A 27,964-nucleotide genomic window follows, 5' to 3' on the forward strand; every position below is an offset into this window, starting at 1 on the left:
GTGTAGCTAAACTCTCACACTAAGATCATCCATAACTAAGCATACATCTTTGTTGGAGAAATTTTTCAATAGGAATTTTAATATTGCTGCTGCTGCTAAGTCGCTTCAGTCGTGTCTGACTCTGTGTGACTCCGTAGATGGCAGCCCAACAGGCTCCCCCATCCCTGGGATTCTCCAGGCAAGAACGCTGGAGTGGGTTGCCATTCCCTTCTCCAATGCATGAAAGTGAAAAGTGAAAGTGAAGTCGCTCAGTCGTGTCTGACTCTTTGCGACCCCATGGACTGCAGCCTACTAGGCTCCTCCGTCCATGGGATTTTCCAGGCAAGAGTACTGGAGTGGGGTGCCATTGCCTTCTCCATTTAATATAGCAGGTCCTTTCAACTCTCCATGCTGCCTGGTTTTTACTTTTTTTTTTTTTTTTTTTTTAATTTTATTTTATTTTTAAACTTTACATAACTGTATTAGATTTGCCAAATATCAAAATGGTTTTTACTTTTTAAAAGCTATAAATTACAGCCCTAGATGAGTTACTCTTACTTTAGAATTTTCACTTATGTCACCAATCCTTCCTTTCATTCCTGTCACCCTGCTACTTCACCACATGGCTTTCCTTCTTCATTCATTATTTTGTATTCAGGGAAGGCTTTGTCTTTTACTGTCGTAGCATCTTTTTAGTAATTACTTGAATACTTCTGTGAATCTGCATTACTTCATAAATATGTGTTCCTTTTATATAAGTTAAAACGTTTTAAGGTAAATTCTTTTTTTTTTTTCCTCTTGAAAGAGGAGATACTCCTTTAGATTGAAAATATCGCTAGGGCAAAAAATTATATTTTTTGTTTGTCTATTACACAGAGCCTTGTTTAGCAGTATTGTGGATGTATTGTTGTAGCCCTGCATGCTTAATTGAAATCCTCCAGTGAAGTTATAGTTATTAACTCAATCTTTTACCTCTAAGATACATAGCTGTGGGAGAAGCAAAGGTAACTATGGTATCTTTGTCCTCAAAGATACTAGAGAGATCTATAATTAGGACAAAATATTGTAGCTTCATATCCAGGTTAATGGGTGAGTTATATTTGCCTAAATAACTTACATGTTATTCATTGTATTATTACAACAAAATTTATATTTTGGAAGAGGTTTTCTATGGTTCCGAATTTATTTTCTTTGCTTTTAAAGTATTATAAGAATTTAATGGCTTTCTTCCAGGTTACTCACTGAGTTAGGAGAGACACTTTGCATGTAAGGATGCAAAGCATATTTTCTTTATACGTATCTCTGTTTTGAGGTTTATCAGGCACTTATATTACTGTTAGCTTAAAATTAACAGTTTTTAAATTACTGTTAGCTTAAATATTGTACCTAACCTGTAGAGTTAGTGTGGCTAAGTACACCAAGGATATTTTGATTTTCTAAGAGCTAGATATGTTTGTGGACACTGCTTTTACTTAAAAATTTTAAAAATTTCCTGATTTATAAAAGAAAGGCAGTGGAACTTAATTTCAGTGGAATACAGAATAGTCAAGGATGGGAGGATAATGAGTTATGGTAAAAGGAGAGAAAAAAAGGCTTAGAGAACAGATAATTTATTTTTGGTATGTTAAAGAAGCATTTCCCACTTTTTCAATCTCATGCTCACCAAGAAGGCAATTAAATCTATTTTTAGGAGTTGATGAGATAATTACAAATAAAACACTATCTATTATAAATATAGATGGTGCTCACTATAAAATCAACAGACTTAGAAATGACCCAGAAGTGTACTGCCCTTACCTCTAGGCTCCTCTGATGTAGGAACCATTGAAGGATCTCATCAGGGTTACAAGCTAGAGAAAAGTAAAAATCTAGATGGAGAAATAATTCTGGATTTTAATCTCGGTAAGAGATTCCCAGCCAAAACTGGCTTGCCTCCATAGCCATCCAGGTGAAGCAAAATATCCTCCCTTACATTACATTATTTTATTTCTTCTTCAGCTTTTTATCCAGGTCAACAATTCTTTGAGCTTTCAGCATCTTGATTTAAAAGTGCCAGTAATTCTGATGGTGTAAGTAGTTTAGTCACTCACATATTAGCATGACTTAGTTGAATCAGATTCTTTTGTCTTAAGAATCTGATCAGCAGTACTGAGAGAACTATAGCTTTTATAGGGTCATTATTTTTTATATTGTGATGAGAGAAGGTATTTAATTTTGGAACATGGAAAACTGTAGGGGTAAAAAGGTTTGGGTAGAATCGCCCTGATACAGTTGAGGGCAGACTGGGACATTTGCTGCCTGGAGACCTGAAAAGAGGGCATACTAGTGATTGGGAAGAGGGTAGAGAAATAATAGTGTGGATAGATACCAAAGATAGATTTTTCCCATTTCAAATTTAGCTGAAAATATGCCCTTTTTATCTTCTCTCTCCTGCTTTGCGTAGCTTTTTCCCATAAAACTCCAAACTTGGCTTAGTGACACTTAGGGTAGTTCATCTACATTATGGGTGAGAAAGTTTCTGTAGGCCAGTCTCTGAAGGACTTGATATTAATACCATTATTTCTAACAGAGAAGATGTGTTCTTCCTTTCATGTGATATTTGGAATATAACTAGTCTGACCTGCCTGTCACTTTATAATACTGGTAATCATAAAACAGTATACCTTGCCTTTAGGGTTGGCCTCTTCTAGTTGTAGCAATTTAGCATACTGTCAAAGGTCTTTTCCTTTGGTGCTCTAATCTGTGTTGCTGGTTCAGTTCCTGGGATCTTGAACAGGTACTCTTTTACACTGATGCTGTAGATATGAGGTTGCAGGTGTGACTAGAACAGCATGTACCATATTTAGACCATCAGTTCTGGTTCCATTGATGACTTGAGTGGACTTAAGCAAATAATTAAACCTGCCTGGGACTGAGTTTTCTTTTTTCAAAACCAAAGTAGTAGTTGCCTCATTTTTCTTACAGTTTGGGAATACTAAATGAAATAATAGTTATCAAAAAGTTTGAAAAATATAAAGCACAATGTGAATAGTTATTTCTAATAGTAATATAATATGAAAAAGATGTTTTAAACTGTGTTAGTAAACTCTTTTTTTCTGAGCGATGTTCATACTCTATATCGGAAGGGTTTTGTATACTTTTTCTCTTAATGGAAAGCGAGAAATGTATATCTTCTTGAGCATCCAAATAAGAAAGTTGAAATCATGTTTGTTTAGATAAATTAACTTTGAAGATTCCTTGGAAGAACCTTTATGGCGAAGCTGTTGTTGCAACTCTAGAGGGATTATACCTGCTTGTTGTCCCAGGAGCAAGTAAGTTATTTTAGGTTATAACCATTCAGTAAAGTCACAGTAAAATTAAATTGTTACTTTGGTTAAATATTTTAATATGTTTAGTAAAACAGAACATAATTTAAATAAACTAATCATACTCATATATATACACACATACATGCATTTTACATATACATACATAGCCACATTTTATATAAAATATTTTATATTGTTGTTGGAAAGAGTAATTTCAACCATTTGTGAAATTTATTATATTCTCTGTGAATAATTATTTTACAACTAAGTCTTCTGTTGAGATGCATTAGACAGATTTACTTTTGAGAATGAAAGTAAATAAATTTTTTAAAATGTACTGTCATGTTAATCTACAGATTGGAAATTTTTTTTCCCATTTTGTTGCTTCTGATTTTGAGTGAATGTTCTTTCAAAAGCATGTATAAAGTAGGTAATTTTCTCATTATACATTATAGTATTTTAATTTTTAATGAATGTTTTAAAGTAGTGATGTTTTTCAAAGTAGTATCTTTCACTATTAATTTTATTAATTTTTGTTCAGTTTGAGATCAATATAATGTTAGGAAAAGTTCAGATATTTTAGGGAAAAGTTACTTGTTTTATCAACCATAAAAGACAGTTTTTATTTTATTTATTTATTTTTTAATTTTTTTCCTACCAACATTCCCTGTTGAGATCATAATGTCAATATTTTCATATGTTTTCTTTCTAAACCTAATCCTCTTACTGATTTTCTTAATCAATGCCACTAGCATCTTCTTAAAATATGATGTACAACATTTTTGAGTGAATTCCAAGTATTCATTTGGGGCAAAACTTATAACCATTAAGTACTATTGATTTCATAACATAAATATTTTTTATTTTTATACCTTGTTTTCCAATCTTTACTGTATACATGCTTGATTTAACATAGCATTTATCACATTATATATGTAACATGGATCCAGCTTCTTTGCTTAGTATGTGTATATATATTTTTTCCAAACTTAACTTATTTTTAATTGAAGGAAAATTGCTTCACAATGTTGTGTTGGCTGCTGCCATACATCAGGATGAGTCAGCCATAGGTATATGTGTGTCCCCTTCCTTTTTAACCTCTCTCCTACCTCCCACCCCTCTAGGTTGTTACAGAGTGCTGGTTTGAGTTCCCTGAGTCACACAGCAAATTCCCACTGGTTATCTATTTTACACATGGTAGTGTATCTGCTTCCATGTTACTCTCTCCATTTATCCCACCCTCTGCTTTCCCCCACCCGTGTCTATAGGTCTGTTTTCTATGTCTGCATATCCATTGTTGCTCTGAAAATAGGTTCATCAGTACCATCTTTCTAGATTCCATATATATGTATTAATATAAGATATTTGTTTTTATCTTTCTGACTTAACTTCCCTCTGTATAATAGGCTCTAGGTTCACCCATCTCATTAGAACTAACTCAAATGTGTTCCTTTTTATGGCCGAGTAATATTCCACTGTATTTATATACCATAGCTTCTTTATCCATTCATCTGATGATGGACATCTAGGTTGCTTCTCTGTCCTAGCTAAATAGTGCTGTAGTGAACATTGGGGTACATGTGCCTTTTTCAATTTTGGTTTCCTCAGGGTATATGCCAAGTAGTGGGATTGCTGAGTTATATTGTAGTTCTACTCCCAGTTTTTTTGAGGCATCTCCATAGTGTCTTCCATAGTGCCTGTATCAGTTTACATTCCCACCAACAGTGCAAAAGGGCTATTTTTGATGAAATATGAAAACCACAGTTTCCATGGTGATAGTGACAATTTTGAAAGGCTATATGATATTTTATTATGGACTGCCAACTGGTTTTTGCTGTTACAGTGAACATTATAAACTCATCCTCCTTATGGATATCTTTCTCATTTTGTGTTTTTTCCTTAGGTATGTGATCAGAAATGAGATTACTAAATTAAAAGGATATGATTTTATGTATTTTATGATTGTTGATGCATATTCTTGAATTACTTTCTCAAAGTCTTTTTTTAAATCAATCTTACATTGATACCAGCTGATATTGGATATTACATGTTTTTTGTAGTTACTCAAAATTTTACCACTCAGATATAATAACTGGAAATTTTTTGATGTTTTTTCTGCCTTCTCTTTGTTTTTCCCTTTTACCTTCCTATTCACCCTTTCCCCCAATCATCCTTTTTCCTGTATTCTTTCTCCCTTTAATTCCTTTCCTTCCTTCCTTTTCCTTTTGATGTGAACTTTGTAAGTAGATAGGAATCATTTATGTAAACTTTTTGTAAAACCAATCTAAAGAATATAAATGTTTTTTGCCTACAACGATTACCTGTTACACATACACACAATATTATAATGAGGCTGAACTTTTCTTATTTATTTATTATTGCCTTTCTTGATGTGTGAATTAACTATATATATATTTTAGGTATTAAATATGATGCTGAAAAGGAAGAAAAATCCTTGCAAGATATTAAACAGAGAGAGTTATCCCGAATTGAAGAAGCCCTTCAAAAAGCAGCAGAGAAAGGTACAATATGTTAATGTTTCAGAAAAATGTACGTATACCTATGTTTTAGATATTTAACATTCTGTAAAGAGGATTCTTTCATAGGCCTTCATAAGCTATTGTTCCAAAGAATCTTCTTTTAATATTATATCTCATAATATTGATTGTAAAGATTTTAATGACACATTTAGGAATCATTGCCTTTGTGATTATTTTATCTCACTGCCAGTTAAATTTTCTTACTTTTCTTAACCAGTCATTTCTACTATGCTACTTTATGGAGACTTCCCAAATTCTTTGAGTTCTTGTAGTCCTGTTTGTTTTTGCCAAAGGTTAATGGTTTCTTTGTCTGCATTTTCACCTGTGTTGTTGAAAGATAATAAAGTTCAGCATATTAATATAGTGAAGTAATGTTTAGAGGAAATGGTGCTGTAATTCTTTTCCTTGCTATATCTTTTCATATTATACAGGATATTTGTTAAAAATTGGTTTTTCAGATTTCAACGTTTTAATATTTTGTTTTTATCTAAAAATAAATCTGGTGACTGTTTTAATTTGGTTTATGGAGCAAGAATAAGGATAGGATAAAACCGAGTAGTCTGTAGGATGGTGAGTTGAAGGCATTTCCAAGCCTTTCCAAGTTTGTTTTTCTCTTTCAAGGCAAATCATACTCTGATTGCCGGTTGGCGTATGAGAATTAATAGCATTTTACATCATTTTTGCATCATTTGGTAGCATGTTTATATATTTCTATGATGGAAGACCATGGTACTAGAAATGCCTAAGGCATTTCTCTTTGGTCTCTCTTACAAGATATGGCCAATGTTAGAAATGATAGAAATTATTTTTAGATATTATAATAAGATGCTTAAGCTGCTGATGTTTAATTAAATCAAGAGAAATCTCTCTTAAAAATAGCTTGTTTATTAAAATTCTTTGTCAAAGATTCTAATTCTTTTTTCCCTGGGTGTTTTTCCCTTATTCAGAATTACTGATTCTTTTACAGAAAAGTACTAAAATATTTCAGATACAGAGGCTGTTTTTAATGGTAGAAAAACTTAAAAGTCTAAACATTTTTTTCCTTTCTCTTTTCATATTTAACCATATCTTATATTTCTGCTGAAACTTAAGGATCTGTATTTCCATGAAAACGGTTTTCTTAATTTCTGTCACTTTTATCTGCCAAACAAAGCAAAGTGGTCGTGGTTTTGTTTTATGCCAATTCAGTGTGAATATTTCTTTTTACTTAATATTGGTTAATTAGAAATAGTTTTATTAAAATGAGGAAAAAGGCTTAGAGAGCACTAGAATTTAATTTCTTCCTTAAATCAGTTCAGATTAAATCTGTTTGTTAATACACATGCATATAATTATATGTAGTCATCAGTTGGTATATTTATGTATGGTTGGATGTATTGCTGTTACATGTAATTATATACTTTTAATTTATAATATATATAATTTATATTTTTCCTCTTGAGAAACAAACCCCAAACTCATTTTTTTCTTTTTTTTGGAATAGAAATAACTGTGATTGCTTTCAAAATATTTTAGTGTTTCCAGTGAACTATAAGAGAAAGCATGGTATATACTCTCTCTGTTTTAGTAGTTGACAGCTTAATCAGCAAAACGATAGTTTGCTATACATTTTGTATTAAGTGCTTGTGAATTTTGACTACTGCTACTGCTAAGTCACTGGGTTGTTAATACTTAGGAAACTTATTTTTGGGTCTGGCAGAGAGACTGTTAAGGATGATTTGATAAATCTATAGAGGATCAACATCTGTAGTACTAAGCTTGTGTAAATGGGGCTGTTAAGCTTATAAATAATCATTATATTGTAGCTTCTTGGATGATAAGTTTAATTTTTGTTAGTATAGACCTAAGATTCGAAATTGAAACTCAGTTTCATTAACATTATTAGATTTGTCAACAAAATGCTCTAAGTATAAAAGAGATAAATTCACAAGTTGGGAAATATGTTGATAGAGATTTTTTTTCTCAATTATTAAGAAATACATTTAGTCATTTTGACTGCATTTAAGTCCTTTCTCTAGTTTATATGAATATAGACCCTATCTTCATGTAATGTTGTTCATGTGAATGATTAAAGACAACCCTGGCCTTTATGTGCTTTCCATTTCACCATTTTTAATTAACAGTTTTGACTTGATTACTATACTTTATTTTTTATACTTATTATTTTCCCACTTATTTCTTGAGTTTGAAAGCACAAAAGTACTGTTGCTTATGTATGGAGACTCAGAGGTAAGGAGAGGAAATGATTCAACTATAAGCAGCAGTTGATATAGAGTTTTTAGTCTCATCTGCTTTAAAGATGTACTTTTACTCAGTTTGTTTCATTTGATAAAATAGAGTGCCTGCCCACTATTATGTGGGAAAAAAAGAAAATTGAAATATAAGTTCATTTCTAGAGAGCTTGCTTAACTGTCAAAATAAATTTCTTGATATTTTTCTTCTTTTATTTCATTGTAGTAAATTTATTTTTTTGGAAAGGCTATTGTAAAGTAAAGGGTAATATTAAATTCCTAGTAAAATCAAAAGATTTTCAAATGCTATATAGATTCTATATTTTAAAATATTAATTTATCAAAACTCTTAAAATTTTAGAGTTAACGTTAACTCTGAAATCAAATAGTTTTTCCAAAAAGATTTATGAAAAATGTCAGTTTCTTGTTTCACCCTTCTCTACCCTTTCGACTCACTCCTTAGAGGGAGCCATCATTTTAGAAATAGTAACATTCTGTGGTTGTCTAATTTATTAATGTAAGGCACTATCTTGTATTTCCTTCCACAGTAGTCAAGGAATTTACCTCTCTTACCATCTTCCTTCATCCTCAGTTCCTCTTTCTATCTTCTCATAATATGGTCGTATCATAATTTTTGGCCAATTATGAGTCAAAATTTACATTACTATGACAAAATAATTACTGTTCACTGGATGGGTCAGATAATATACTGTGATTATATTTCCTCTGCACCAGCCTTTTGTTTTTCTTTCTTAAATTTGTAAATGCTTCTTTCCTTTTGTTTAAATTTACTTTAAATTCTTTTGTGTGCTACATGAAATCTATCAATCATATGGCTCTCAGTGTTATTTTGCAATTGTCCAAACACATCTGTTGTCCTCTCCCTGTCCCCGTTGCCCTCTTGAGCAGTTTTTTTGGTTGTGTTTTTGTTTGTTTGTTTGTTTTGTTTTAGTTCTGCTGTATAATTGTCATCCTAGAACTGACCTTCACTGCTCTTCTGTTTTTAATTCATTGAGTCCCTTGCCTTTTGTTCTTAGTTTTGTTCCTTTGTTTAGCTGAAGCATTTCTGATAGCTTTTAAGAAAGGATGCACTGGATATAATTTTTAAGATCCTTTCAAGTCTGAAAGTTTTGTAATTTACTTCCACACTTGTTTGATTTGGCTGGGGATAGAATATTGAGTTTAACATTAGAATTTTAAGGGTAAAAATCTTTTAACTTCCAGGTACTTTTGAGAAGTCTGCTGCTAGTCTGTTCAACTCATTGTTGTAAACACAAAAATTAGAAAATTCCTGTAGCGTATTGTCAGAGACCTCATGTATGGTAATAGACAGGAGAGGGTGTTGAGTCTCATTAATGAGATGCAGTTAGAGTATTACAGAAGTTCCTAAAGGGCTTATCATGTTCAGCCAGAGATTGGGGCGGACACTCTGAAGGTCTGTATTTCAGCTGAGTATGCAGAAGGGAGAGAGGGCATTCTAGGTTAAGGCGATAGTGAAATGAAAAAGTGTAGAGCATGTATGGGGAACTGCTAAGAATTTGGGACTTTGGTAGTGTAGCTGGAGGGGAGTTGGAAAGCTAAATTTATATCAGTTTTGAGAAATTTGAATACCGTGATGGTGATGATGATAATGATAGCAGCTAACATTTATTGAGAATTTACTGTTTGCGGGTCACTCTTCAAAGTGGTTAATATCAGCTGACTCATTAAATAGTCATAATTCTATACTTTAACAGCTTTTATTGTTCCCATTTTATAGTTGAGAAAGCTGGAAGTTAAATAGCTTGTTCTAGGTTATGCTGTTGGAAAATGATAGAGCTAGAATTTGAACTCAATCTGGCTCTTGACTGCGTTATAATGGACTTTGATCGATAGTCAGTGAGACAGTCAGGAAGTTACTTTTTCTTTAAAAATCTGGAGAGTGATTTGATCATGGCTGTGTTTTGGGTAGTGGTATATAAGCTGGATTTGGGGAGCAAAATGGAAGATGGTGTTACCTAACCATCACTAACAAGAATGAATAGAAAGGATTCAGACAGTGTGTCTTGAAGGGAACGTGATACTAAAGTAAGATGAATTCATTTCAGTTAACCCTAAAATTAGCATAAATATTGCAGCAGTGTTTCCTTCTGAAAATGAACAAATGGTGGGCAGAAAGGGAACCAAAATAGCAGATTTTTACTCTCTTTGAAAATTGGATAAATCAATGAGACATTAGCCATAATTCATATTTGTCTGTTTTGGTTAACTTGAAATTATTAATTGTTCTAATTTTAATTATTAAGAGTTTTTGTTTTAATGTATGAAAACAGAGCCTGTCTGTTGAAAGAATGGAAATGGTGTCACTTGAGAATATTTCTGTGGAAGTAAGTTGTTTTAGTGTCACTGGATTTTACTTGTTCTGTTATATGATGTCTAATTCTTTGAACTAAGTTCAGATGTATTTTACATGTGAAATTAAAGATGTCTTAAAATGCTTTGCATTTTGGTTATTGCTGCCGTGCGGATGCAGGCGCACATTCAGGGGAGTTCATATATGGCTTGGAAAACTTTGTTTACAAGGACATAAAGCCTGGTGGGTATGCATGGTTAATTATACTGAGCTACATACAAAATTATATTCTTATCCATGCTTGTGCTTTTAATGGAGTTTATATGGCATGTCATCCTTTTAGAAAATATGGAAATGTAATTCATGTTTTTCCCCTTCACTGTCATTTCCTTTCTTCCATCTTCTGCAGCCATTTATTCACTCACCAAATGCTTAATGTCTTCTAGTAGGAAGACTATGCTGGATGCTCAGTGTTCATGGGGTGAAACAGACCCAGTCCACTGCCTTATGCAGTTTACAGTTTGATCTGTGGATAACTTCCAAATCTGGACTGCCTTTTTGACTTCATTCTATAGTATAGTAGTTTTTCAATTAAATGATTTCTCTTCTGTAGCAGTGGTTTTCAAACTAGTAAAAAGCAATAAAATCGAACCTTTTTTTTCTTTGAGTGAGACTTTATTTAGGACCTTGATAAAAGATGTTTCCCTGACTTTCTTCTCCTATCCTCCCTGATTTGCTTCATCTGTGTAGTAGCTTTGCAGCACATGTAGACTGCTGTCCTGGACAGCCTCACAAAAAAGGCAGATTTGAAGGCTGACTGTTTTAGGATTTACAGTAGGATTTTTTTGTATCTTAGGAAGTTTACCAAGCACATTAATAATAATTTCTAATGTTTTAAACAATATTTAAATATTTTCTAATATTTAATATTTAAATATTTTAAATGTATTTAAATATTTTAAATATATTTATAACTTTTCAGGAACTTGTTATATTAACTTAGTCACACTTAAAATTTGTTTTGATTAAGTGGCAAGCAAGTGGCATCTCTATCTCAAGATACAAACAGCAATAAGCGTTATGATAGAATTACTTTTGTTGCTAGAAACTTCTTTAATTTTTAGGTTCATTATGACAAATGGAAGGATGAGTTGCATGGCAAATTTCATAGCATGAATGAAATTACCCTGAAAGGAGTTTCTCTTTGAATAAATCTGCCACTTGAGTAAGAGTGACTGACTCTTTGTCTTAGGGTCACTTTGTTTAACATAAAAGATAACTCATGGTTCACTGTCCAATTTTGTGGGTTGTATTCGAACCAACTTTCTGTAGTCTGCCAGGGGCAGTGTTTTCTGATCTTACTAAGTGCAACCTGCCTCCAGGATACAAATGAGTTCTAGTGGCCTATTTAAATATGTAAAAAAATCACTGGGCAGCAAGCAGTGCTTAAAAAACAAAACAAAACAGACAGAGGTCACTCTAAAGTAAAACTTCATGATTCAGAGTTTCTTTTTATTCCAAAAATGTGTATTAGCCTGGATTAAAACAACAAGAAAAACCCCAGAAAACTAAACTTGGCCTAGAATTTGATGATTCTGAAATGAGAACAGTTAATTTTGTTGAAGATGTCTTTTGTTTAGTTGCCCAGGACTTAATGTGTTCTTTATAATGCTTTCATTTTTTCAGTTTCTGAGCGTATTTGTTGTTGTTGTGCAGTTGCTCAGTTGTGTCTGATTCTTTGAGAGTGTATATTTACTCATTAAAATTTTTTTTTCTGGAGCAATGATTTTCAAAAAGTCAAAACTATTTTCATAATAATTCTAAGATATTCTATGTATATATTTTCCCCACTGTATTGACATTGGTACTGATGGTGCAAAAGCAATGTTGTGTAAGATTGCTGGCTGCCTTCGCATGATTTAAGGCAGTGGCACCAAGCTCTGCTGCCAGGACCTATTGTATTGTTCCCTGCCAGTCACGCACAGTAAAAACCAAAATAGAATGGAAGAAGCAGCAATTTTGCTTAAGAAAACCATTGAAATAGAAACTATTTAATTTTAATAGATTACAGCTCTTGAGTATATGTGTTTTTGTATTTTTGTGACAAAAGAGGAAACATACATATTGCACTTTTGTAGACTGAAGCAGGATAATTGTCTCAAGGGAAAATATTTGTGCAGTTGTTTGGGTTTTCAGTGGAACTAGTTGCTTTTTTCATGGAAAGCCATTTTACTTCAAAGAATGGCTGACAGGCGATTATTACTCAAATTTGGGTGTTTGGTAGACATTTCAACAACACAGCTTTAAGAAAAAAGAACTGACAGTGTTTGTTACCAGCAATAAGATTTGAGCTTTTGAACAAAAATTAGAATTTTGGGGAATTTGTATTTGCCACTTTGAGCTTCACAGTTTCCCATACTCAGAGACTTTTCTGATGAGATTTTTGGTGATATTAACAATGTGATTTTTCATATTAAAAAATAAAATGACTCCACATTTGTAAGATCTGTATAATTCAATGAAGCAGTAGTTCTGTATTATAAAAGTGTGGTAAAATATTATGAATGTATTAAAGTGCACAGTAGACCGGCTTTAATTTAGACGAAAAATTGACTGATAGTTTCAGATTCCAAGGCTCAGCTTTAAGAAGCTATCACTGGTTGAGTTTGATGTAGTATCCATAATTACATGAAAAGATGTTCATATGCAAAAGATGAAGATGTTCCTCCTGTTTTCTATTACATTTCTGTAATTAGGTCAGATTTTCCTCACATACTCCAATCTAAACAATAGGTCCTAAAAGAGCAAAGGCAAAAGCAGGTATTTGTATCCAGCAGTCGCCTACTAAACCAGACATTAAGGAGATTTGTGACTGTAAAACCATATCGGTCTTCTCATTGCAAGTTTTTGTTCAGAAAACATAGTTATTTTTCATAAATACACGTTACCTGTGCTATTGCATAATGGGTTATTTAATAAGTTAATAACTATTAAAAAGCTTTTCAGTGTTGATTTCCAAGGTGGTAAATATCAGTATCTGTAACCCACCCTAATGAAAAGCTGGTTAAGGTTCTTAAATTTTAAGTGTATTAAAGGGACCCTAAGACCAAAACATTTGAGAACTGCTTTAGAAAGTGACTATCCATCAGATTAAATGAAGACTCTGTAGTACTCAGATTAGAGTTTGAAACTATTTGGAACATGGTGCGTCTAACATTGAGATCAAAGACAGAACAAGGTTCTAGGACAAATGTGAACCCAGAAGGATAGTAGGAGGTCAGATGAAAAGGGTGAGTTATTCCAGACTCTACACCCAGGCAGCTGAATCCTGTCTCCGAAAACTTTCTCCCTAAGTGGGATGGTTTTCAGGGCTTCTCTGGCTTTCTTAGCTATTTCTTTTCAAATAGTATTTCTCTGAGAACTTTGCTGAATGTTTAATTTGTAAATGAAAAAGATTTAGGGGACCATCACTGTGACAAGAACTCCTGGTAATAGCAAAGTCCTGATTTTGTTACAGGTTTAGCAAATATTTCCTTCTTGAAACTTAGGGTCTTATGCTTAAAATCCAGGACTTGATAAAATGATTCTTAGTTCTTGTAGTGGCAGGATAATTTGCTTTAAAATATCAAGGAAGAATAAATTTAAAATTTCAAGCTAAATATCAGTGTATTCTCTATAACATTAATTGAGCTTGTATATTTTATTTTAATGTCCAAATGTAGATAATTTTGATTCAGTTGAATAGATACATATCATGTGCTTTGTGCCTAGATATTATGATAATTCTTGTCCTAATGAAGGACTCCTCCTGACTAGAAACAAACCAGTTGTGCAGATACTTCAAATACAGTGTATTCATTGCTTAGTGGAAGTCTGCATAAGGTACCAGAGTGGATGGCCTTGGAGATTCTTGGAAGAGTTGAAGAAGGCATTACACATGCAGTAGTGCTGGACCTGAGATTTGAAAGCCTCCTAGGAATTTTCCTGAAGAACTCGAGGGAGAGCAAACTAAGTTCAGGGAATCTACTATGTGTAGAGGCAGTAAGGCATTAGAAAGTTATAGCTTGTACTCATGGAACTCTGCTCAGTATTATGTGGCATCCAGGATGGGAGGGGAATTTAGGGGCGAATGGACACGTGTATATATGGCTGAGTCCCTTCTCTGATCACCTGAAACAGTCACAACTTAATCAGCTATACACCAGGACAAAATAAAAAGTGTTTTTTTTTTTTTAAGTTATAGCTTGTTTTGGAAAATAGCAGTAGTCTTCTTGAAGTGTCCAGTGCAAGGATGAGTGGCAGAAGATAGAACAGGACAGGGAGATAGGGACTGGATCATAAAAGGACCTCTGTGTCATGCAAACACTTTCTCATTTTATTTGGCAGGCTACAAAGAGCCTTTAAAATAATTTTGAGCAGGGATTAACAGGCTGTGAATAGTATTTTGGAAGATGTGAATCTGGTCGTATTGGGTCAGAGGAGGTTAGATCAGAGAAAAGAGTGGAGATTGGAGACAGGGGAGACCATACAGAGGCTGCCCCAAGAGTGAGGACTGGATTTGATGTGTAGCAGGCAGTTGAATGTAAAGATTTATAAGTGGGTAAGATAGGTTTGGGTTAATGCCATGAAACAAGGCAGTGCCAAATAAAAGAGATACTAAAGGAATTATTAAGCTAAATGTAAAATTCTGTGTACAGTTTTTTTCCCTTTTTGTATTCTTTATATCCTCGAGACTGTAAAGGATCCTGTTTTTGTGAGGTGTATCATTCAGAGGAAGTCATCTGTCAGCAACCTACCCATTCATTTCGTTTGTGCTCCTACCATACATATTCTGTCATTATTACATTTCCAATATTTTGGCAATGTTGAAATTAAAAATTAAAGTTTATATTATAAGCAGTCATAAATATTCTAATGGGCACTATGTACAGATATTTACTCAATTTTTGTGTAATTGCATCTGCCAAGTTACTTTCTTTATTACAGAAGGTTATTCTAGACTAAAAAAGGTTTGTGAATTTCTGCCTGTATTGAAGTAACAGGTCAGTTTAGAATAAAATAAGGTGAATTGTACCAAATTTGCCATCAGGAAGAAGTCTCTTGTTGTTCTTTTCTGTCCTCTAGTCTGCTAACTTGAATTTTATCCTTTTCTCACTAAAATGCTTCCACTGAGAAGGACGTAAACGTAAAAAGCACAAAAAACATTTTAAGAAACCTTTTAAAGGTCTTGATCGCTCAAAAGGTAGGTAAAAGTGGTTTTTATGCCATGTGTTATTTATACACATTGCCACTTGATTTCTGTCTTCAAAGGTAAAATAAATGTTAGATTATGATGTAACTTCAAAATAAGTTTTAGGGATTTCCATGTTGATATAGTGGCTGAAAAATAAGTTTTAAGTTTGAAATGCATATTAAAATCTAAAATAAAGCAAGGAATAGGTTGTAATTCCCGTTGAGTAGTACTTTAGCTATCCTTGATCATTGATTATGAATTATGTGATAATTTCAACTCTTGAACTTGTATTTTTCTATTTTTTATAGATAAACCAAAAGAAGCCAAAAAGGATACATTTTTGGAAAAATTGGCAACTCAAGTAATTAAAAATGTACAAGTAAAAATCACAGACATTCACATTAAATATGAAGATGATGTAAGTAGTTTACTTGGTGTAAGTAATTGTGTGTTTTATGACATTAATTATTGATTATTATTAATTATTGATTTGCCAATACATGGCAGTTTTAAATCCAAGATTAAGTTTTTCCTGATTAGTACACTACCATATCTCCTTACTAGCATTAAGCTTTTTACATTAAATGTGTAAATATATAATAAACCACCATATGTTTCTTTCTAAAGCTAATTTAAGCAATTTTTGGATTTTCCTTTATTATTTTGAATTTTGTTTAAAGACTTAGACTAATAAAGCTTTAAGGAACTAATTTTTTTATTTTTCACAAAGACAAAAAAATTGGTTCCCAGAGGTAATGAAGTAATTGGTTACAATGGTGGTTGGTAGAAAGGGGACTAAAACCCAGTCACTTGGCTGGTAGTCTCATGTACTTTACATTCTACCACACAGGATTTTAGCACACACAGCTACTCACATACATGTGGAGCAATGTTTAGAAACCACTTTACTGATAACTAAAAGCTTAACGTTAGTTGATTAAGAACTATTTGATTAATTTTAATTAAAACATAATCAATATTTTGAACTTAATGTGCATTGCTTTGTCTTAAAGTTTGAAGCGTAAATGAAAAGCCTTGAATTTTTTCACTTACGTAATGAATTGGAAATGCTTTTTCATCTTTTCCAAAAATGAGTTTGCTTTCTTTTTTGTGTTTAGTTTGCTTTAAGTTTAGATCACATTTAAAGTCATACTGCCATATAGAGAATTTATTTTACTTTCCTGATAAGTCCCTTTTTTCAGTTCATATTCAGTAAGTTACACTTGTAGTTTTTCAAGATATACCATCTCCGTCTTATACCAACTTTATGTTTTGGTTTTCTATAGTCATTAGACTGAATTTTGCTAACAAACAAATGTCTGAAAAACCTAGCTCATCATTAGACTGAAATTTTTTTTTTTGGCTGTGTTGAGTCTTCATTGCTGTGTGGGCCTTTCTCTAGTTGTGGTGAGCAGAGACTGTGCTCTACTTGTGTGCTTGGGCTTCTCATTGCAGTGCCATCTCTCGTTGTGGAGCATGGGCTCTGGGTGTGCAGGCTTCAGTAGTTGCAGCACATGGGCTCAGTAGTTGTGGCTCCTGGCTCTAGAGCACAGGCTGAGTAGTTGTGGCTTAGTTGCTCCGTAGCATGTGGGATCTTCCTGGATCAGGGATCAAACTCTCGTCTCCTGCATTGGCAGGTGGATTCTTTACTGCTGAGGCACCTGGAAAGTCCAGTAGACAGAATTTTACAAACAAATGTCTAAAAAGCCTAATTCATAAATGGCCTTGTTTAAAACAAACTTAGACTTCAACTTGTCATGGAAGTAAAAGAATTATTCTTAAAGCCAGTGTGGTATGTTGATGAATAATAATCTCAGCTTTTAAAACTTTTTTATTTTTAATTGAAGGATAATTGCTTTACAGTATTGTGTTGGCTTCTGCCAAACATAAACTTGAATCAGCCATAGGTATACCTAAGTCCCCTCTCTCTTGACCGTCCCTCCCACTTTCAGTTTAAACTTGAACTAAGCTTTTCTACTGAGCAAGTACAATTTGAAAGGTACATTATTTCTTTCTCTTTAATGAAAAAATACAGAGATGCCCAGGAGTGGGACAAATAACATCAATTACAGTTAAGTTGGTGTCAGTGACAAAATATATTAAAATAATCTACAGAAAAAATTAAAAGCGCAAAGGGATCTTCCTTGTATCTTGCCTCTTTCAGTGTGATTACCTTAATTATTGTGTGTGGAAGGATAGTTAAAAATATAGAAATGAGGGTAGGGAGAGTATAATTTATCATAAAGATGCTCTTTGTATGACAGCAGTAATTTATGGGTAGTGCATTAGCAGCTGAGGACTTGTGTTTTATTAAAGTTCCTTCTGAAATAGCTGCAAGCTATTTTGAGCTCGATATCCATAGGCCTAAAAAGATGAATATGAGAATGAAGCAAATATATTTTGCCACAAACCATAATATATCTGATATTAAAAACAAAGCTCACAAAGCTCATTCTTTACAGCTATACCAGATCATGGTTTTCCTGTTTGAGAAGGGTGTATGTGACTCAAGTCCCTGATGGATGATTTAGAACATTATATAATTTTTCTCTTGTCTCTAGTTTCCCTATTTTCTTTCATGACCAAAAAACACTAATTTTTGTACATCTCTGAGATGTCAAAAACAAAGTCATCATACACACAATAGCACAGTTTAAGCACTGTGTATAAATATTACTTAGATATTGAAGATGAGAACTAGATCAGTTTAATAATGGCAGATTTTGGGTTAAGGGATTGAGGAAATTAAATATTAAGGATCTGGAGCATCTTCTAACAAACATTTTCTAAAAGTGTCATTGGAAATTAAAGGTGTAGAGAGACAGTTCACATTTCTAAATGTGAATAAATGTGAAAATCTTTTTAAATAATTTAGTGGCACTGTTTTATCTGCAACTCCTTGTTTTATTTATCTATGGAAAACATCTTCAGTGGTATACGTAAAGAGACTATCTCTTTTAAACTATCTGGGCAAGAATCTGTTTAGTGAGTGTTCTCACTTCTAGTAAAAAAATAGTTCCACTGGGAAAGTATCATGTTAGTGTCATGCCTACAAAATATGGAAAATCTCAGCCATGTTAGTGTCTTCCTTCCCTTTCTTCTCCACAAGTCCATTTGTGTTGTGTAACTTCCTTGTAAATTCATTGTCCTGTGTTGCCTGTTGTAGAGTGTAAAGTGGATTTACCCTCACTATGAGTGTATTTTAATGTCACTTTTTTTCTTTGACAGGTATCAGATCCAACGCGGCCTCTTTCATTTGGTGTCACACTGGGAGAACTTAGTCTATTGGTAAAGTTGACCTTATTTAAAATTTCTGTGGAATCTGTAAAATATTATTCTCAGGGTGAATTTCCTAAAATCAGCTATTGCTGCAAATAGCTATTTTATTTTTATGTGTAACCTTTCTACAGCTTTTCTAGAAATTTATGTTTTTAGTGATACTTTTATTATATTCTGTAATTATTTTATCTTTTAATTTAACAAATATAAAAATATTAAGAACAAGTGTTTTGAAAGTCTTAAAAGCTGTATCTTAAATGTGTAGTTAATTAGGGGAAGATAGATTTGCAGAGTCAAGTTCTTATCCACGGTATAATTTCCAAATAGCTTGTACATGTGTATCTGTTTATATGTATGTATATGTGTGTTTATTATATTGAAATATACATAAGATAATTTATTTTTATTAAGTATTTTGCAATGCAGTTTGTTTTTTCTTTTAAGATCCTTAGTATATAGAGTGGGTATATCCTGATTGGACATTTTTTTTTTTTTTCTATTATGGACAACTAAGTGGTAGGAACGTGTTTTAAAGTTAAGGACAGTGAGCAGTAAATCACATTGGGTATATTTTTGCCTTTTGATTAGTTATGTGAAGAGGGCCTTAGGAAGGAAAGAAGACGAAGGAAAAAGGAAAGAGAAGTAGTCTATTAAACAGAAAAAGGTCTTTGTTCCATTGATTCCTTAAGAATGATACATGCATACAGAGAAGTAGAGATATACATCAGTTGAAGATCAAAGCAAAAAAAAATTAACAGGTATTGGAGAAATAAAGGAAAGGGAGTCAAGGAAGCTAGTGTTTAATACACTGTTTATCTTTTGCTTGTCTCCAAAATAAATTTGAAATAGCTTTCAATAAAAAAGAAATAATCCTATAATACTTTCGAAGAACCAGAATCTGTGTTCTGAAAGGTAGAGGCATAATCATTTCAGAAAAATGAGACTAACAATATTAGTCATAAGAAAGGTCAGTATTTAATATTGAGCTTCTAGCAGACCAAATGAAAAACACAACATAGTCATGTGACTTAGTTTGCATTGACTGATGGCAGGAGTACTAGGGCGTAAGGATGACGTAGTTTCTTGTTTGATCCTCTGTATCTTTCCTCAGATTTTTCATATGGTTTTCTTTGCCTGTGTTACTCTTTTCCCTTAAACTTCCTGGTGATTCTATTCAGGTTTTAATATTTCCTTGAGATATTACTGTTTCTCATTTTTTTTTTTTTTACTTCACTCTTAGAATTTACTATTCCTTTTTTAAAAATACTCCCCTTTACATTTTATCAAAGCACCTGTGGCACCTTACTGTATGGTTACCATGTTGGTTTCCTTCTATCTAACCTCCATTCATTACTACAGTATTACCTGTAGCTTAGTGTTTTTGTGATGATTTATTAAATAGTTTGAATAAAGTATTTGCCACATTGGCTCAATTTCTGCTTCAACTACTACACTGACTATTATAACAACAATAATAGCAGACTCACCTCTTTCTGTATCTGTACCATTCCTTTTTCCATCTTTTCAAATGCAGACTAACTCTTAAATCTTAGATAATCTCCCCACCTCTGACTGGATCCCATCCTCGCCCATGTCCTTAGGAGCCTTTCCCCGACTTTCTCTCATTCTCTTCTACCTTTTGTCCTTTCTTCCTTATTTCTGTCAATTTCCTTTTCTTTCCTAAATCTTCAACTCTTCTTTCCTGCCCATCTCTGTCTTCTAACCAGTTAAGCGCATTTAAGTCTCTCCTTTATATTAAAATTAAAAAGCCTCTCCTTAACCTCCTCTGACTCCACTCAGCCACATCTAACTACTGCCTAGCTAGCTCTTTGTTTTTTTTATTCATACCCACTCTCAGACACACAATAGCTCAGTAATTATTTTCTGGATGAATGAACTCAATTAAATTAGAACCTCCTCAATTCTCTTTTTCACTGTTCCTTTGATTTTGTAATATACGTATATGAAAAACAGGTAACTCACATTAGCCAGTGTTAACTGCATGTCTTGTTATTTCTAAGTTATTTTGTTACTGTTATTAGAGCACTGTTTTGTGATACATATACTTCATTTCACAGTTACTCTTTTTTTCTGTTTTAGACTGCAAACAAACACTGGACACCGTGCATATTAAATGAAGCAGAAAAAATTATATACAAGGTATTAGACTAGACTTTTTAATCTAGTTATTTTCCTAAGTACAAACATTTAATGTATTTTCTTCAAGAAACCTTGATAGAACAGAATATACCATTGAATGGGAGTTGAAAGTTTAGGGTTTAGTTTTGGCTCAGCTAGTTACTATGTTACCTTCTAAAATCACTTACCATTCTTCACCTAGAATATAAAGAAGCTGGATAAAATTAATATTTCCCAAATTGTATTTGATGGGGCATTAGATAATTGAGATAATATTAGATTTGTTGAAAAAATATTCTCTGGTCAAATAAGATTACTGACTAAAACAGAAAGGTGTTCATAGTTAGACAGGTATATTTTGTTTTGTTTTAAACTCCAGGATTTCACAATGCTTTAAATATGCTAATAAACACTTTGAATCTTCCAAAGGGATATTTTGTATGTACTTTTCTCCACCTTTGTTAATCATAGAATCCTCTTCTCTTCACCCGTCCTTTGAAACAGCCATTTGTATTCATTGGAGGAATCATGTCTTTCTTATTCATTGAAATACAGAGTCTGTTAGATACTGAATTCTCAATAAATATTTGATTAGTGAATGAGTAATCCCCTGGGGAACAGTGTTCCTGCAAGCACAATTTAGCAAATGCTAGATTAATAAGTGTTAGTTACTCAGTCATATCCAACTCTCTGGGATGCTATGGATTGTAGCCCGCCAGGCTCCTCTGTCCATGGAATTCTCCAGGCAAGAATACTGGAGTGGATAGCCATTTCCTTCTCCACAGGATCTTCCTGACCCTCAGATCAAACCCAGGTCTCCTGTGTTGCAGTTAGTTTTTTTTACCATCTGAGCCACTAAGGAAGCCCAGATTAATAATAAAGTCTCTGAATAACATACGTTTTCCTCCACTTTTGCATTATCTTCTTCCCTTTAAAAGTTCAAAATGACAATTTGATGATTTTGGTATAGTGAGCATGAGAATATTCTTTTAATATTGATACATAACTTCCATTTGTTAGTTGCCTGATCTTTTCCAATTTTTCTTTTATAGCTGATACGACTTGATAGTCTCAGTGCCTACTGGAATGTGAACTGCAGCATGTCTTACCAGGGGTCAAGGGAACAGATCTTGGTAATTTCAGTTTGTCCCCTGAATAGCTGACTATACTCCTGGGATTTACTTTACATACGCAGTCTCTAATGAGGACAAGATACTGGTCTTTTGCTTAAGTTGTAACTAAGTCAGAAGTATGCAACACAGTTTTTGGAATTGACTCTATGTTAAAAATAGCACTTTTGTTTTTGAAGATCTTTGTGACATCTTTCACTTGACAGTGAGATGAGAACCTATACTATCAAATTAAAACTGGATTTATGGTTTTTCACACTCTCATTTTGATGGCATTCTGGTTGCATTGTGGAGTTTTATATGAGAATGATTACTTGAAAAGGATTGTAAAGAAAGATGATACCTGTCAGATTTTTAAAAAATGTATCCATAGCATATGTTTTAAGCATTTACAGTGATGCATCATAGTGAATGATTGATTCAAAACTATGCATGCTAAGTCATGTCTTAAAGCTAAGCAGTCTTAGTCATATTTAGCTAGAAAAGAACAGTTTAATTTTCTGAACTGAATTAATTCCAAGATTCTGTCTTTTATTTCTCAGAAAGATACTGTAATGATTAATTTGCCTTTGTCTAGAAAGTGATTGAGATCCTAATTTATGAATGTGTGTGTGTGTACACATTATATACCTTTTAAGTCAGAGTGGAACAGTCTTAGGTTGTTTCTAGGTATTTAGAATTTATAAAAATTACCTACTGAAGTAATATTCTAAAGAAATATATCTGTAAATAGTGCTCAGTGTGTTTTTCTTATGGACTAATAATTACAAAGTGGGGAATAAAGATATTGATTTAGAACCAAATTTCATGTGTGTGTGTGTGTCAGGGGTGCTGAGAATATATGCATTTTCTTTTTCATTCTCATATCATTCAAATTTTTTTTATAGGATCAGCTAAAAAGTGAAATTCTTACAAGTAACAATATACCCCCAAACCATCAATACAGTAAGTAATGGTAAAAGTTTATTTTATGTTATAGGAAGCGTAGAATTAAATGCTGTATTTTAATATACTTTTTCTGATAAAGTTATTTTGACAAAGAGAAAGTATTAATTTTATATGTTAGTGTCATGATAACAGCATGTTCAGTATATATTTTAGTATTTAGAAATAGATTGTAACACTTACACCACTGGAGAGTGAGAGAGAAGGGCTCTGTGGCTATAGTTCACTCCCAACAGCTAACCCCTTGACCTCCATGTTTTTTCCCTATCTTGTTAATGTCTACTTTCTTTTAAGAATTGGATTTTCTTTTTTTTTCTTTGTTTAATAATGAAATCTCTGGGGTCTTGATATTCAGGTTACTTTGAACATGTCAGTATTGTAGTGTTAAGACAAAGTACTCCAGAGATTTAAAAAAAAAGAAGTATAGATGATTATAGCATAGCCTCCCAGGTGGCGCAGTGGTAAAAAATCTGCCTGCCAATGCAAGAGATGCAGGAGTTGCATGCATGCACATAGTTGATTTATAGTATTATGTGAATTTCAGGTATACAAAGTACAGATAATGTGTTTTTACAGATTATACTTCATTATGGATTATTATAAGATATTGGGTCCAAATCCCTGTGCTATACAGTAAATCCTTATTGCTTATCTGTTTTATGTGTTGTAGGTTGTACATGGTAATCACATACCCTGATTTGTCCCTTCTCCTTCCCTCTCCTCTTTGGTAGCCACAAGTTTATTTTCTACATCTGTGAGTCTGTGTCTGTTTTGCATATTCAGTCATTTGTGTTTTCTTTAGATTCTGTATATAAATGATGTCATGTAATATTTGTCTTTGTATTATTTCACTAAGCATAATATTCTCTGAGTTCATCCATATTGCTACATATAGCAGTATTTCATTCTTTTTTATGGCTGAGTAATATTCCATTGTATATACATACCATATTTTAATCCGTTCCTCTCTTGATGGGCATTTGGGTAGCTGGAATAGCTTGGCTGTTGTAAATAGTGCTGCTGTGAACATTTGGGTGCATCTGTCTTTTCAAATTAGTGTTTTTATTTTTTCAGGATATGTGCCCAGAAGTGAAATTGCTGGGTCATATGGTAGTTCTATTTTTAGTTTTTTGAGGAACCTCCATACTGTTTTCAGTAGTGACTGCACCAATTTACATTTCCCACTGACAATGCACAGAGGTTCCCTTTTCTTCATATTCTCTCCCAACATTGGTTATTTGTGAACTTTTTGATGGTAGCCATTCTGAAAGATGTAGGGGTTAAACTCACTCTTGTTTTGATTTGAATTTCTCCAGAGATCTTTTCTGTTTCTTGGCAGCCTTACCTTTATTTATTTTTGAGTAGATCTCTAACAAAGCTGCCTGTATATTATTTATCCCATACATTTTCTCTGCTGTTCTTTTTTTTAATATAAATTTATTTATTTTAATTGGAGGCTAATTACTGTACAGTATTGTATTGGTTTTGCCATACATCAACATGAATCCGCCATGTGTGTACACGTGTTTCCCATCCTGAACCCCCCTCCCACCACCCTCCCCATACCATCCCTCTGGGTCATCCCAGTGCACCAGTCCCAAGCATCCTGTATCATGCATCGAACCTGGACTGGCAATTTGTTTCATGCATGATATTATACATGTTTCTATGCCATTCTCCCAAATCATCCCACACTTGCCCTCTCCCACAGAGTTGATAAGACTGTTCTATACCTCTGTGTTTCTTTTGCTGTCTCGCATACAGTGTTATCGTTACCATCTTTCTAAATTCCATATATATGTGTTAGTATACTGTATTAGTGTTTTTCTTTCTGGCTTACTTCACTCTGTATAATAGGCTCCAGATTCATCCACCTCATTAGAACTGATTCAAATGTATTCTTTTTAATGGCTGAGTAATACTCCATTGTGTATATGTACCACAGCTTTCTTATCCATTCATCTGCTGATGGACATCTAGGTTGCTTCCATGTCCTGGCTATTATAAACAGTGCTGTGGTGAACATTGGTGTACATGTGTCTCTTTCAATTCTGGTTTCCTCAGGTGTATGCCCAGCAGTGGGATTGCTGGGTCGTATGGCAGTTCTATTTCCAGTTTTTTAAGGAATCTCCACACTGTTCTCCATAGTGGCTGTACTAGTTTGCATTCCCACCAACAGTGTAAGAGGGTTTCCTTTTCTCCATACCCTCTCCAGCATTTATTGCTTGTAGACCTTTGGATAGCAGCCATTCTGACTGGCGTGGAATGGTACCTCATAGTGGTTTTGATTTGCATTTCTCTGATAATGAGTGATGTTGAGCATCTTTTCATGTGTTTGTTAGCCATCTGTATGTCTTCTTTGGAGAAATGTCTATTTAGTTCTTTGGCCCATTTTTTGATTGGGGTGTTTATTTTTCTGGAATTGAGCTGCAGGAGTTGCTTGTATATTTTTGAGAGTAATTCTTTGTCAGTTGCTTCATTTGCTATTATTTTCTCCCATTCTGAAACCTTGCTTATAATTTCCTTTGTTGTGCAGAAGCCTTCACTTTTAATTAGGTCCCATTTGTTTATTTTTGCTTTTATTTCCAATATTCTGGGAGGTGGGTCATAGAGGATCCTGCTGTGATTTATGTCGGCGAGTGTTTTGCCTACATTCTCCTCTAGGAGTTTTATGTTTCTGGTCTTACGTTTAGATCTTTGATCCGTTTTGAGTTTATTTTTGTGTATGGTGTTAGAAAGTGTTCTAGTTTCAGTCTTTTACAAGTGGTTGACCAGTTTACCCAGCACCACTTGTTAAAGAGATTGTCTTTTCTCCATTGTATATTCTTGCCTCCTTTGTCAAAGATAAGGTGTCCATGAAAGAAAGAAAGTGAAGTTGCTCAGTCGTGTCCGACTCTTTGCAACCCCATAGACTGTAGCCCACCAGGCTCCTCCATCCATGGGATTTTCCAGGCAAAAGTACTGGAGTGGTTTGCCATTTCCTTCTCCAGAGGATCTTCCTGACCCAGGGATCGAACCCGGGTCTCCTGCATTGTAGGCAGATGCTTTACCGTCTGAGCCATCAGGGAAGCCTATCTCTGGCTTTATCTCTGGGCTTTCTATCTTATTCCATTGATCTATATTTCTGTCTTTGTGCCAGTACCATACTGTCTTGATGACTGTGGCTTTGTAGTAGAGCCTGAAGTCAGGCAGATTGATTCCTCCAGTTCCATTCTTCTTTCTTAAGATTGCTTTGGCTATTTGAGGTTTTTTGTATTTCCATACAAATTGTGAAATTATTTATTGTAGCTCTGTGAAAAATACTGTTGGTAGCTTGATAGGGATTGCATTGAATCTATAGATTGCTTTGGGTAGTATACTCATTTTCACTGTATTGATTCTTCTGATCCATGAACACAGTATATTTCTCCATCTATTAGTGTCCTCTTTGATTTCTTTCACCAGTGTTTTATAGTTTTCTATATATAGGTCTTTAGTTTCTTTAGGTAGATATATTCCTGAGTATTTTATTCTTTTCATTGCAATGGTGAATGGAATTGTTCCCTTAATTTCTCTTTCTATTTTATTATTTGTGTATAGGAATGCAAGGGATTACTGTGTGTTGATTTTATATCCTGCCACTTTACTATATTCATTGATTAGCTCTAGTAATTTTCTGGTGGAGTCTTTAGGGTTTTCTATGTAGAGGATCATGTCATCTGCAAACAGTGAGAGTTTTACTTCTTCTTTTCCAATTTGGATTCCTTTTATTTCTTTCTCTGCTCTGATTGCTGTGGCCAAAACTTCCAAAACTATGTTGAATAGTAGTGATGAAAGTAGGCACCCTTGTCTTGTTCCTGACTTTAGAGGAAATGCTTTCAATTTTTCACCATTGAGGATAATGTTTGCTGTGGGTTTGTCATATATAGCTTTTATTATGTTGAGGTATGTTCCTTCTATCCCTGCTTTCTGGAGAGTTTTTGTTATAAATGGATGTTGAATTTTGTCAAAGGCTTTCTCTGCATCTATTGAGATAATCATTTGGCTTTTATTTTTCAATTTGTTTATGTGGTGTATTACATTGATTGATTTGCAGATATTGAAGAATCCTTGCATCCCTGGGATAAAGCCCACTTGGTCATGATGTATGATCTTTTTAATGTGTTGTTGGATTGTGTTTGCTAGAATTTTGTTAAGAATTTTTGGATCTATGTTCATCAGTGATATTTTCCTGTAGTTTTCTTTTTTTGTGGCATCTTTGTCTGGTTTTGGTATTAGGGTGATGGTGGCCTCATAGAATGAGTTTGGAAGTTTACCTTCCTCTGCAATTTTCTGGAAGAGTTTGAGTAGGATAGGTGTTAGCTCTTCTCTAAATTTTTGGTAGAATTCAGCTGTGAAGCCGTCTGGTCCTGGGCTTTTGTTTGCTGGAAGATTTCTGGTTAGTTTCAATTTCCCTGCTTGTGATGGGTCTGTTAAGATTTTCTATTTCTTTCTGATTCAGTTTTGGAAAGTTGTACTTTTCTAAGAATTTGTCCATTTCTTCCATGTTGTCCATTTTATTGGCGTATAGTTGCTGATAGTAGTCTCTTATGATCCTTTGTATTTCTCTGTTGTCTGTTGTGATCTCTCCATTTTCATTTCTAATTTTATTGATTTGATTTTTCTCCCTTTGTTTCTTGATGAGTCTGGCTAATGGTTTGTCAGTTTTATTTATCTTCTTAAAGAACCAGCTTTTGGCTTTGTTGATTTTTGCTGTGGTCTCTTTTGTTTCTTTTGCATTTATTTCTGCCCTAATTTTTAAGATTTTTTTCCTTCTACTAACCCTGGGGTTCTTCATTTCTTCCTTTTCTAGTTGCTTTAGGTGTAGAG

The 27,964-nt window shown here is 33.6% G+C and overlaps 1 protein-coding gene and 1 non-coding gene across 2 annotated transcripts in view; one reads left to right on the plus strand and one right to left on the minus strand.

Annotated features, from left to right (window-relative positions):
• VPS13C (vacuolar protein sorting 13 homolog C) overlaps positions 1-27,964 on the plus strand; it is a 183,005-nt gene that overhangs the window by 14,230 nt on the left and 140,811 nt on the right. Inside the window, exons 4-10 of the mRNA XM_055537746.1 lie at positions 3,195-3,290; positions 5,708-5,809; positions 15,932-16,041; positions 18,852-18,911; positions 21,003-21,062; positions 22,094-22,174; positions 23,059-23,116. Of these exons, the coding sequence (XP_055393721.1) occupies positions 3,195-3,290; positions 5,708-5,809; positions 15,932-16,041; positions 18,852-18,911; positions 21,003-21,062; positions 22,094-22,174; positions 23,059-23,116 (567 nt within the window). The remainder of the gene's footprint in view (positions 1-3,194; positions 3,291-5,707; positions 5,810-15,931; positions 16,042-18,851; positions 18,912-21,002; positions 21,063-22,093; positions 22,175-23,058; positions 23,117-27,964) is intronic.
• TRNAC-ACA (transfer RNA cysteine (anticodon ACA)) lies at positions 26,112-26,184 on the minus strand. Its single transcript has one exon. It is a non-coding gene; the product is annotated as a tRNA-Cys (tRNA).

Source organism: Bubalus kerabau, chromosome 10 (assembly GCF_029407905.1).
Source record: "Bubalus kerabau isolate K-KA32 ecotype Philippines breed swamp buffalo chromosome 10, PCC_UOA_SB_1v2, whole genome shotgun sequence".
NCBI classification, from domain to species: domain Eukaryota; kingdom Metazoa; phylum Chordata; class Mammalia; order Artiodactyla; family Bovidae; genus Bubalus; species Bubalus kerabau.